Genomic DNA, 12,951 nt, shown 5'->3' with positions numbered 1-12,951 from the left:
TGAGGCACAGCCACCCCCCGCCTCTGCAGGAGACCCTCCAACACTAGCAGGTAGGTCTGCTTCAGTCTCCTATGGGGTCACTGCTCCTTCCCCTGGGTCCCAATGCACACACTACTTTGTGTGTGCCCTCCAAGAATGGAGTCTCTGTTTCCCCCAGTCCTGTCAAAGTTCTGAAATCAAAGCCCACTAGCCTTCAAAGTCTGATTCTCTAGGAATTCCTCGTCCCGTTTCCTGACCCCCAGGGTTGGAAGCCTGACGTGGGGCTGAGAACCTTCACTCCAGTGGGTGGACTTCTGTGGTATAAGTGTTCTCCAGTTTGTGAGTCACCCAGCCAGCAGTTATGGAATTATGATTTTATCGTGATTGCACCCCTCCTACCATCTCATTGCGGCTTTTCCTTTGTCTTTGCATGTGGGGTATCTTTTTTGGTGAGTTCCAGTGTCTTTGTGTCAATGATTGTTCAGCAGTTAGTTGTGATTCCGGTGTTCTCAAAAGAGGGAGTCTATTTAGTGTTTTTTTAAAGTACCACATCCCTAATTATGATACTGGGGTAACTCAGTGGCATTCATAGAAATTTGGCAGCCAGTAAAATCAAACAGCAAAAAAGTGTGATTCGCTACCACAGAGCACCTACTATGAGCCCAGCATTGCTCAAAGTACAAACGCAACCCGTTTCTTCAAAAGAAAAATCTATCCCAAACCTCATCAATAATATACAGTGAAAATTTAAGTAAGATTATTTTTTTTCCCTTTTTGTTCCCAGTGGTCCAAACAAAATCTGCATAATTAGGAAGGAGCAGCCCTGTTAAATGAAAAGTTTAAAATGTAAAACTTTAAAATCCTATTATAATTTCATGGGATTAGATTGTTTTTATGGCACAAGTAAATTGGTTGTGTGTTGTTCTCCCCCACAAGATGAATAAAAAACAGTTTTTAATCAGGTCCTCGGGGATTTGGCATGGATTTAGGAATTTTTTATTTCATATTCATTGTATAAGAAATGAAACTCTTCCATTTGGGACCTGAATGTGTAAATTTTTAATATATGACTCTTAGCTGGCATTTTTCAATATACAAGACAGAATAATTTAAGCCTAATCTTCGTCTTAGAAGGGACATTTTGTTCTAAAATTGTTATCCGTTAAGTTCAGCAAATTGTAAGCTTGTTTTCTAAAACTATATTTTTTAGGCTGTAAGAAACCGCTTCAAATTAATATCAATGCTTCTAATGCTCCCATCCATGTTACATGGCTTAACGGGTGGGAGGAATGTAAAGAAAGAGGTACTTGGGGGACCAGTTTCCTTAAATGACCCAGGATAACAACAAGAAAACAGCAAAACCTTCCTTTTTCTTGTTAAGGCATGTAGATTCAGGAAACCCATGTCATTTGTTGAAACTGTCTGTGATTTCCAACGTGTTTGCCTTGCCATTTGGGAAGACTGTTTGTCTACTTGCTCATTCATTCGTTCAAGTGTCAGTGGACCGTCTATTGAGCGCCAGTCACTGCTCTGTGCTGGGAATCGGCAGGGGACAACAATGACAGCAACAAGAGACAAAAGTCCCTGTCTTCGTGGAGGTCACATTCTGGTTGGGGAGGCAAATAAGTAAAGTATATAATACATTAGGTGGTGAGAAATCCTTGGAGGAAGATGACGCAGAGGTGGGGTTCAGGGAGCACCAGGATGGGAACGGGGAACTGGAGTTTCGATGGAGTGGTCCAGGGAGGCGAAGGTGGCACTTGAGAAAAGACTTGAGTGACAGTAACTGATGTCTCACCTCTGCCCCCAGACCATTCTGCTCTCTTCCCTTCACCTCGGCCATGTACTTTGACTTGAAAATAACTGTCTCCTCCCCAATTACCAGAAGTAAACAACAGGCTGGAGTCATGCTCACGATAGGGGAATTGGAGGGTGTTGGTTAATTTGAAGGGAGCAGAATTGGGTTATTGTGTTTGGGCTGGAATCTACAAATTCTAATTCTTTCTACTCTAGGGCCTGTTGCAAGAGGCTGAATTTACAGCCCTGTGTTCCATCTAATCAAAGTATAAATGGAATGACTATGAAAAATTCTGCCTGGCTTTGGTCACCGGTGAAGACCAAACGCATTTATTTTTATTGAAAAGTCATTAGCAATAAGATACCATTATCCCCTTCACCAAAATATTATTAAGCAGGAACAACTTTAATTTCTCTATGAGGCAGTGGTTTTCCAGCCCAAGTGAGTATAATCTTTTTTCTCACACTAACCTCTATTCTCATTGCTTTATCTTCATTAAAACTTAGATTCTGCCAGAAGAGTGTGCAGGATGTGAAAAAGAGGATATGTGTGTGTGTGTGTGTCTGTGTGTGTTTATATATATTTCTTTTTTTTTAGTCAAGACCAAATAAAAGGCTTAAGGTGTAGTTCCACGGTGTGCCCAATGTCTTGGCAAATGTCTCCATACTTTAGACTAGTTTTATGGGTTTAAATTTCACTTAAGTGTCCAAAAGCTTGTTTTAGTTTTAAGATGATCAGCATTTGGTTATAGCCAAGTACCTACTGAGCAAATCACTAAGATTTGTCTTTTCAACAAAAGAAACAGTTGAGGAGGTTTTAGAAGTAACACTTAAAAGCTTTCCCATGTGCGTGCAGTAAATAGTTTGCTAATTCTTTAGAAATCACTCAGCGCACCATGGAGAAATTGTCACCTGAGGGCACAGTGCTCAGAGGGGTAGGTGAACCTTGGTCCACACTTCCCACTGGGAAGTCATACCTGGTCCCGGATGTGCAGGCACGTGTTCTTGTCCATCAGGCCCTTCAATATCAGGCCTGACACAGAAGCCCTCAGGGCACAGGGGGCTTTGGATCCTATCTCTGGCACGGCTGGTTTAGGTGAATACTAGCTGTTTATTCAACTGTGAAATGGAGATAACACCTGCATCTCCTAGGTGCACAGTTACAGTCACAGTGCGACAATGTATACGGTACACTTCTCACAGACTGAATTTGCACATAGAGCAGGCACCCGATAAATTAATGGTGGCTGCCACCGCAAAATGCGAGTAAGGTATTCAAGCATCTCAGCTGGATCATCGCCTAGAGCGTGCACATCTCGGTGGACAGAAGGGAGACCTGGCACAGTGCTTACAGAGTTCATCTGATGAGGCCCATCGCTCACACCCGTACATTTCTCTCTATCCCTCTCCCTTTGGGAAACATGTTTCCAAGTTGCCTAAAGGACCCTGCAATAATAACCAGTACTGTTCCCAAGCAGAGCCCACCGCCCGCCCCCCAGCCCCGGCTCAGCTCATCTCCGGAGATAACCGACCTCCTGAAGCTCCTGGCTGCATCGCCAGCCGATCTCACTCAAGCACCGTTGCTTCTCCTCGGAGCCAACCCTGAACATCCAGGGGGCTATTGATGTTAACATTCTAATTTTTCTCAGAGAGCCCTTGGAGGCCCACCCCCATCTAACTTGTCTGAGCGTCTCACGTTGTATATTCTGACCAGGTTTTAAGAACTGCTGGAACTGACTTGGGGTTGGTTGCCAAGATCAAAATCTCATCTGTGGGTAGAAATGTTCTTTTCCACACAATGTACCCTCGGTTATTTGCATCTCTCACTCTCCTGGGCCTCTGGACTCGCCATCTTAGCAGCACCCAGTTCATCACTTGCTCCGGCCCCTCTGCATTACGTAGTGTGGCCAAAAGGAGCTGGATTCACCGGCAGCGATCAGGGAAAAAAGGGACAGAGAGAGAGAGAGAGAAGGCAGACACAAGAAACACAAAGGGACAGCTTGAACTTAGAGCGGAAAACATGTTTGTGTGTTTGTTGCCTGTTGTTTTTCAAACTCACTAAGACATGTGTTGTCCTTGAAGAAATTCAGAAATTTCAAGCACTCCTCCAGGTCGTTTCCACTGTTGTTGCAGTCACACCAGGGGGCCACGCTGAGGCTACTGGAGTCTATGTAGTTGGGGGTCATGACTGTACCTAGAAGAGTAAAAAACAAGGCGTTTTATTCTTGCATGATGGTATAAACTTTCCTAGAGCCTAAAAAGAAACAAATGTTCCTCTGACAGCGGATGCACCGTGGATAATTACAAACATTGTGTTTGCTGAGTGGAAAATTAGGTTAAGCAGTGCATTTTCTTGGCAATTTATCTTGAGCACATAAAATAATTTACACATTTACTTAAAAAATTCTAACAGAACTCCTTGAGCTGCACTTAGGCTGTTTTTCGCTGCACAAATGGTATGGATGTCATGGAGTAGGAGAGAATTAACTTAGAATGCATGAGTTGCCAAATCCCTTGCATTTTCTTGAAAATGTCATTAATCTTCAAAAACAGATAGAGCTGGTTTTACACATCTTAAAAAATCCTTTTAGGACGCTGCCTCTACTTCCCTCGGAAGCAACGGGCTCCTTCAGAGTAACCCAGAGAAGCTTAGAAGCTATCCTTATGGGTTACCCCACATTCTGGATGTATACAAGGAGGCTCTCAACTGATTTAGCGTTCCAAGTTGTGATGGAATTGGAAATAAACAATGGAAATTCTCTAAGCCAATGGCTCCTGGAGTACTGTCTTAAGAGTCCTCAAAAGTCCTCAAAGAAATGCTGGGTGGCCGCTCTTGCCTACATCTTCCTGTGTATTCATTGTTCTTCTGATGAGTTCTGTACTGGCACAAATAAACAATGCGTTTATACTTAACACGACCCAAATGTCTCCTCCTGGGTGGCTCACACCAGGCAATGCCTACTCGTGCCAAGAAGTCTTCTGTTTTTATACAGTTTGTGGAATTAAGAAGTAACAGGCAGTCCAGTGAGCCACAGGATATATATGGTTCAGAAACAGAAAAAAATATTCTTTTTAAGCTCTTCTGGGTCAAGGGCATAACTTCTTTGCCCTACATTCCTTATTGACTTGAACTAAATAATGTCCCATTATACCTTGGGATGAAAACGTCAATCCACAGCAGAGAGAAGCGTCTAACTTTGGGTGAGAAAGGAACGGGCACCCCAAACGCTGAGTGAAGAGGTTAGAGTATGCCTACTAAGCACCCACTGTATGCCTGGCACCAGAATGGATCCCTGACATTTGGAAGAAGTAGGAACAAGCTCTGTCCTGAGAGAAGTTAGAACCCAATGACCAGAGTGGAGGGAAAGAGCTGGACCCAAGGGAGAAATAAATTTTGGTGCATAGAATGCATTGTCTCAACCAGTTATTCCCTTAAATAATGAGGATTTCATCATCCTCAGGCCAGAAACACCTGGCAGTCCTGAGGCTTGGCCCCGTATGGAGTATTTAATGAGCATGTGTACTTAGAAGGTACAGACTGAGCTGTAAACAGTGATTATATCCTGGAGTGGGGCTGTAGATCTTTAACACTGTCTCCTTTGGGTTCTCTGTATTTTTTTTAAAAAAACTCTTTACAATGAGCACTCCTTACTTAATTCAGTTATTTCTTAAACTTGTAATTCCATAGTTGATAAATAATCCTACTAGGGACTGCTTTATTTAAGAAAAGGAGAGAGTGAATGCAAATTTGGAGGGCTGACTTAAGGGAGATAAGCTCATGGGACCTATCCATGAGAATGGTCAATAGCTGGTGAATGGTATTACCCAAGAGAGCACAGGTATCCTTGCAAAAAAATAGTTGGGATGAGTGTGCAGGCACCTGCAATATCCCTGCATTAAGTACAGTCAGTGATTTTCCCAGTGGCTCTTGCTGAAGACACCCTGGTGACAAAGAATTTGGTCTGGGCTTTCACTCTTGGTGGGACTTTCTTTCTGCCTGGTGACTTGTGTGATCCTGGCAGGCGCTCACACCCTGGCTGAGCCATCAGGCTTCTGACAACCGTGATTTCCCTCATCCTTCCCTAGCCTTCATTACGTGTTCCTTCTCAAACGACAATTGTGAGCGAGCCCTGCCACCAAGGCTTCTGCAGCCCTGGCACCCCAGAGCCCTTCCTTTCCTCCTGCTGCCCCCGTTTATCCTTGGGTACAGATCTGCCTCTTTCTGTCCCTCTTCCGACTCGCACTGGTGCCTTGTTTATTTGCACTGCTCCCCGGAATGCCAAGAACCTGGTTCCTCTAACGCCTTAGGTCTTGAAAGACCGAAAACACTATTTCTGCTATGTCTGTTCTCAGGCAAAAAAATTAGGTGAAACACCCCCTACCCACCAGGAGCTGAATCACCCAGAATACTAATGGCGAGCAGGACCCCCAGTATTCAGGGATTTTCTTTCCAAAGGGCCATTTCTGGAAAACAGCCTTTCTGACTTCCCCAGACTGAATGACTTCCAAATTCCCTCTCTCCAAAGTTCCCTAATTCAATTAACTTGGTTTGACTTGCTCTCCTCTTCCATAACCACGTTTTCCCCCCTACTTTTGTTCTGTGCGGTCAGTTCTCCAACTGAGACGCTTCCCAGGTCTTCACACTTGCTGCCTTCCCGTTCTTTAATAATCCCTGCTTCCTGCCTTTGCGCATCCATTGCCCTCCTTTCCCCCCCCCCCCACTTCTTCAGAGGCGAGTCCTAAAGGACCCGACATCAAAACACCAGCACAGAGCATTCCTAGGAGACTTTTACATCCACAGGGAGCTGCAGGCTACAATGGAAGGAGTCTGAGTGTTTGTAAACCAGCATTTTCTCCCATCCCATGTTTCCCCAGTCTTACCAATAAGCCCCGAGTAGGCGAGGAGGCAGTCAGCGTAGTTTTCCTTTAGACAGCTGCTGACAGACCTTGACTCCGGCTGGCAGTTGGTAAAAAAATCCGCCAGGCGAGATCTGCAACAGGAAGAAAAGTAGGGGGTGGGGAATATGCTTTAAAATAGCCTAAGCTTCTGGACAGACATAACTTTTCTTTACTCCTTTCTTGATAGGCCTTTTTCCACAACGAAAAATACAGAGAACGTGAACTCTTAAAATATTAGCATCCTCTCTTATACGTGCCCCTAACCGTCCCCTCGCCCACCTGTGTGGGCATCTTGCAGAGAAGTCTTCAGGGCCTATAACTGGAGAAATCTAGCTGCTTTGAAGTTTCCATTCAATGTTTATTTCTGACTAGACTTATTTGCATCTTTAGGAAATATGCTTCTCCACACACTCACCAGAGATCCACACTGGGAAAATATTTACTTAATACAGAAACACGTCCCTGGCATCAAAAGAGGATGTTATAGCCCAACTGCTCCTGTAATTACTAGTGGCTTTAAAAATACGTGTTATCTGTCATCTAAGTCATGTCTCATCCACCACCCCAGGGAGGGGGCAGTGGTTTATTCCAGCCAAGTGATACTGAGGAGGAGCTCGCCTTTCCAGAACTGAAGGGAAAGGCAAAAGGGACGGGGTGACGCTGGCTCGGGTGCAATTTCACTGTCTGACCGGGTGGAGGGGGTCCACTGATCAAAGCGAAGCATCTGTCTGCAGTTTGCTAAGCCTCCAGGGGCCAGCTCAGTCCACCCAGAAGCCCTGGGTGGTGGTGAAGGTGCAGAAGTGAAGACGGGGCCGTAGACAACACTGGTCTGGGGAGGAAAAGGGCTCTTTGTAGCCAACTGGCTGTTTTTCAGTCTAAAGAGGATATTGTTGGAGAAATCCTGAATGAGAGCTGGGGCACCTCTGAGGTCATCCGAGCAGACCACAGCTCTATGTGAAGAACACAATGGACTTCAAGAGAATTTAAATTATCTGGCAATTATGGGAGACAACGGACGTTTGTCTTAGCTTTCTTCCCTTTAGCTCACCCGAGTTGTCAGCCAACATACCCAGGGCTGTTTTTACTTCTATCCACCCAAGAAACTGTATTTACTTAGCATACTTAATGATATAAACAAGCTTGCCTGGGTAGAGCTGAGCAAGGTAGGATGTCTGGAGAACACAGAGGTTTGTAAAAGGGCTGTAGGATACACATTCTGTGTCCCTTTCCTACAACTTTAACTGGAAGGGGATTAAAAGGCTTGATGAAATTATCTAAGTCCACAGCACGTTGAAAAGGATGGTTCGTACGGGAATGGTCTCTCCTTGAACCCTTGTAAACAAGGCGTGTCTGAGCTTCCCTACTTGTGCCAATCTGTACATCCCGTATGTCATGTGCCTGGTACCATGACTGTGCCCCCCCCGGGGCAGGTGTTGAAGCTCTGCTTTATTTTCTTTGCACAGCACCTGACACTCCTCGGACAGGCCCTTTAGAACGCTTCCCAAGCAGGGCCATGTGCTGAAGGTAAGTGGCTTGGCAAAATCCTCCAAATGAGGCTCGTGCGTATGCCTGTGTACGTGCCTGGATCTCTCCCACGGTCTAAGCCTAGTTGGTGTTTTCTGACTCTAACTGAACACACTGAAAGGCATAAAACCTGGCCATTTTCTGTAGCCTGGTTAAAGGATTTATCTTTCAGAGGAAATCCCTAAAGGTGACTCAGGCTTACTCAACTGGCACCAATGGCATCCAGCTTGGATTGAGTGTTATTTTCAGAAGAGTTTCCCTGGTCATGAAAGTTAATGATCTCATGGCATTGGGCTACTAACTCTGCAAAGGCCAACTGTGGTTCAGGCAGCTGCGACTCCAGTTCTGCACACGACCCGATCAGCTCTCCGACCTGGCAGCCCCGCGCTCCCAGCTGCCCCGCGGAGACGGTCGAAAGGTCGCGCTGTCTCCGAGTCTCCTGTTTCTCGTAGCCTCTTGAGCAGACTATTAACTGAACAGCACCGTGATGCGGATTACTATCCTCCAGCGCGAGGCTAATGCCACCAGATTCATTTTACTTAACAACCTCAGAACTGACTCACGATTGGACTCTGGGATGAAAGGCTAATTGAGTCCGTCTGCTGCAGAGAACGTAACCCTGATTGGGAGGCTAAAACTAGATATACTGCTCTGAGCATCACCCCAGACAGGCTGGTTCTGGAGAGAGGATTGTCAGCACAGATCCCGGTCCTAAGACAAAACCAAGCCAGTGGACGGCAGGAGTTTCAAAATAATCGTGAGCACACGCAGCGTAGCTAAAGCACTAACATTTCCCTGGTTCCTTCATCTTTGGCCCACCTCCCCCTGCCGTTTATACTTGGAGACAGGATGGCCACTTTCTGTGATTCACATTTTACAGATAGAAAAACTGACGTCAGAGGAAGTTTATACAGTGGTTCCTGGAGCCGGCTCATAACGGGCAGACTGGCACCTTTTCACGAATTTTGCGAGTTGGTAAACATCACAGTGGTAGCTTGAAAGTGGCCTTGGTGGGAGTATTTACACAATGGTAATCAGCAAGCGCTACACATCAGGGTCTTGTGCTGTTCTTGGAGAACCAGTTGTTACATATTTACTGGCACAGTGCTCTTTAAAAACCAGCATGATGTAGTCAATCCCAGAGATGAAGGATGTGTCGGGTCTTGGGAGTTGAGTCCCAGCTCTTCCAGGACAGGCTTCCTCTCCCTTTGTGTCAAATGGCATGTGAAATGGTGTCGTAAATTAACCTCCAGTCTCCAGTATCTTCCAAAGAGAGAAAACAGTCCTCCCCAAAGATCCTCACATCCCAGCAGCACAGTCCTCTGAAATCTCTCAAAGCAACGTGTGCAAATGATTACATGTATTGACAAAGCCTCTGACTTCCTGCCCGTTCCATTCACTGAATGATGGGTCAAGTGCTTGTGATAATAACGATGAATAAGTTCCCTGTCCCTGAGCTCAAATAACCTGTCATCTAGAAGCTGAGAGAAACAAGTAAAAAGATTATAATACTACAGTGGCTAGCTCTTGATAAAAGGTAAGAAAAGCTGCTTATAAAAATAACACAACGTGAATGAAGTGTTTAGTATATATTAGGTATGCCTTCATACACTTTATATTTTTTCCTGACAACTCTAATAAGGTAAGGACTATTACTTTGTTATCCTAATTTTACAGAGGGGGAAACCACAGCTTGAGAGGCTGTAATATTGACACTGAGACTTGGAGGACGGCTAGGATCCTTCAGGAAAAGGTGGAAGAGGGTACTCCGGGCAGAAGGAAGCAGTATGTGATAAAGTAACCATATTCTTAATAACCCCAGGGTAACAATTATGGAGTGTTTGTACCTGCCAGGCACTGATCTAAGTGTTTGGCATGTATTCACATATTTAATTTTCACAACGACCTTAGTAGGTGATACTATCAGCCCCATTTAACAGATGGAGACACTGAGGGAAAGAGAGGTTAAGTAACTCTTTCCAGGTTGTAGAGCTCTGTGCTGGAGCTGGAATGTGACCACATTCTGTGGGACTCCAGAGCTGGAGGACATTCTCAACCACTACACCTAACACGTGCATCATCCAGAAAACTGTCAGTCGATCACTTGAGATGGTGGGACCACGGGAGGCAAATGGCTGAGTGACAGAGATGGTGCTGGCAAGATCACCAAGGGCCTTGAATGACCTAAGAGTTTGGATTTTATCCTGAAAGCAGTGGGAGTCACAGAAGGATTTTAAACAGAGAAGTAACATGAGCAGATCTGCAGAGCAGGAAGACTCTTGGGTGTCTCAGTTATTAAGCAAAGATTTGCTTGAGACCTCTTCTGTGTCCCCCCTGCTCTAACAGCGATGAGAAGAGCAGGACACTGGCCAAAGGCAGGAGGGACAATGGTGTTGGAGGCTGCAGCCAGCGGAGAACTGAGGGCCAGAAGGGGAGGAGGGAAGGAAGATGCCCTGAACGGTGGGTGTTGCTAGAATGAAAGTCAAGACTGCCAAAAGGAGGGGGCAGAATCAGGGTGTGAACAGCTCAGTAGACAGGGGCGCCATGGAATGTGGAGGGGGACCCGGGAGAGGACAGTCTGCAAGGAAGATAGTGAGGTGGCCTGTGGGTGTGCTAAGGTCATGGCGCCTTGGGAGTCAAGCGCCTAGTAGGTTGTGCGAGCCCCGGACCTTCATCTGTCCAGTTGCCAACCAGCCCCAGCATCCCAGGACCGCCCCCTGCACACGACCTCCTGCCCACCCTGGGTTAGGAATCACGCCGTAACCTTTTTCAGTGGCTTCCTCCGTCTGGGCTGCAGTGATGCAAACAAGAGAGCTTACATGGCCAGTGTGGGATTAACAAAGAAATTCCACAACTGCATTTCTTCTGGAGACATGAAATCTCCATGACGACAGCAGTGATGAACCTGATTGTTTTTCTCTAAGAAAATGAATAGGCACTAAAGTAGAAATGTATCTCCCTGCGAAAGAGAAATTTCCCACCCTTAAAGAGAAGAAAAAGGCCGGCAAATGCCAAGTTGGCCTTAGGAAATCTGCTGAAGAGAAAACACTGGTTTATGCAGAAAATATCATATTAAAGGAAGCATGCGGCTAACTGGAAATAGAAGAATGATTATAATGATAAAATCTAGGAGCGTCTTAAACAGCAGATGGTCTTTTGACAGTGGGGGGAAAATCATTTACCTACTTTTTCTGTTACCATTTTAAGGAAAATAGTGTTATGGCAAACAGGTAAAAAACATACTAGTAATGCCCAGTTTCACTCATCGTGGATTACTCTAATCCTTTAAATGTTTTTTTTTTTTCCAGGGCAAATCCCATACTTGGACACAAGCTGTGTGCTTGCTGGAATGGAGACCTGGACAAAGAATTGTGAGATCCTGAAAGAGATCCAGGCTCTGACACTAATAAACCAGAGTTCCTGAACACGATACTTGACTTCTTAGCTCTTGGATTTCCCTTCCACTTCAGAAAGACAGTCTATTGGACACTTGAAGCTACTTGGAAGAAAAAATTCACTTGTTTTTGAAGCATTCTTATTATTTTCATCCATGATCCCATTCCACCATTACACATGATTTAGTGCCAAGGCATTTGGTTTCCTTTGAGTATAGAGACCAGATCTTTCTAGTGGATCCCCTCGTCTCACATGCGAGAAAGCTGAGGGCCAAAGAGGTTAAGGTCCTGCTCACTGACACATGGTAAGTGGTGGCAGAGGGGCCTTCACTGGAAGAGGAATCGCCAACTGCCTGTAACAGCCCTGGAAGGAGCGAATGAGGAGGGTGCTGGACTTTAATTACCCTGGGATTGAATTAAAGTCATCAAGTGTCTAATTGCTCTGTCCCTCCCGTCTGACCAGCTTTTCTTCAAAGCCTTATTCCTAAGGTTCCCCTGATTTCACAGCCTCAGCGAGTGCTTTGCCTGCAATGCTGGGGCTCAGGAGGGGCCAGAGGGTGCAGACAGACTCTGCCCAAGACGGTGGTGAGTTTGCCAATGAATGAGGCTCCCCTTTATTAAGGAGTCTTTGGGGCAACACCACTGCCCATACAAGACTTGCCGATCCACCAGCAACTCAACCTCGGAACAGGATCCATTTATTCATCTGCTCAGGTAAGAAATCACTGGCATTTTTCTCTGAATCCAATGTGAATGTTAGGGCTTTCAAGTCTTGGTTTTCAACTCAAGCCATTTAGTTTCTGAAAGCTTTCTCAATGGGTCAGTTAGAGGAGCCCCAAAATGACAGGCCTGGGAGTGACACGCATCTGTTTCTAATCCCAGCCCTACCTTCCATGGTTAAATACCTTAGTAAGGTATTTAACATCTCCAATCCTCAGTTTTTTCACCTGGAAAATGGGGCCAATGGTATCTAGAGTTGCCTTAAATGGTTGCTGTGACACCTAAGTGACAATTATATAAAGCACCTCACTCAGAACCTGGAATACACGTTGCCCAATACATTTTTACTTCACATCCCTTCATCTTTTCTCCCCAATTTCTGGTCCATTCTAATGTGAAGCCCTTGCAACAAAAACATATAGCAAGCTCAACACAGAGAAATATATATCTTTATCTTCTGCTGGCCCTTATATTACATACAGGCAGACCTCAGAGACATTGCGGGTTCAGTTCCAGATCACTGCAATAAGGTGGATATTGCTTTAAAGCAAGTCACACGAATTTTTTGGTTTCCCAGAGCGTATAAAAGTTATGCTTCACTAAACCACAATCCATTAAGTGAGCAATAGCATTATGC

The 12,951-nt window shown here is 45.3% G+C and overlaps 1 protein-coding gene across 2 annotated transcripts in view; it reads right to left on the bottom strand.

The window, feature by feature from the left end:
* The window catches only part of GFRA1 (GDNF family receptor alpha 1), a 229,018-nt gene that overhangs the window by 47,704 nt on the left and 168,363 nt on the right, over positions 1–12,951 (bottom strand). For both annotated transcript variants that reach the window (XM_007173146.2, XM_007173147.2), the window contains 2 exons: positions 6,658–6,767; positions 3,836–3,970 (listed from right to left, as the gene is read on the bottom strand). In XM_007173146.2, coding sequence (XP_007173208.2) covers positions 3,836–3,970; positions 6,658–6,767 — 245 coding nt within the window. The remainder of the gene's footprint in view (positions 1–3,835; positions 3,971–6,657; positions 6,768–12,951) is intronic.

This window comes from Balaenoptera acutorostrata, chromosome 16 (assembly GCF_949987535.1).
Source record: "Balaenoptera acutorostrata chromosome 16, mBalAcu1.1, whole genome shotgun sequence".
Taxonomy (NCBI): domain Eukaryota; kingdom Metazoa; phylum Chordata; class Mammalia; order Artiodactyla; family Balaenopteridae; genus Balaenoptera; species Balaenoptera acutorostrata.
The sequence above is the reverse complement of the archived record's forward strand: the minus strand, read 5'-3'. Positions and strand labels throughout refer to the sequence as shown.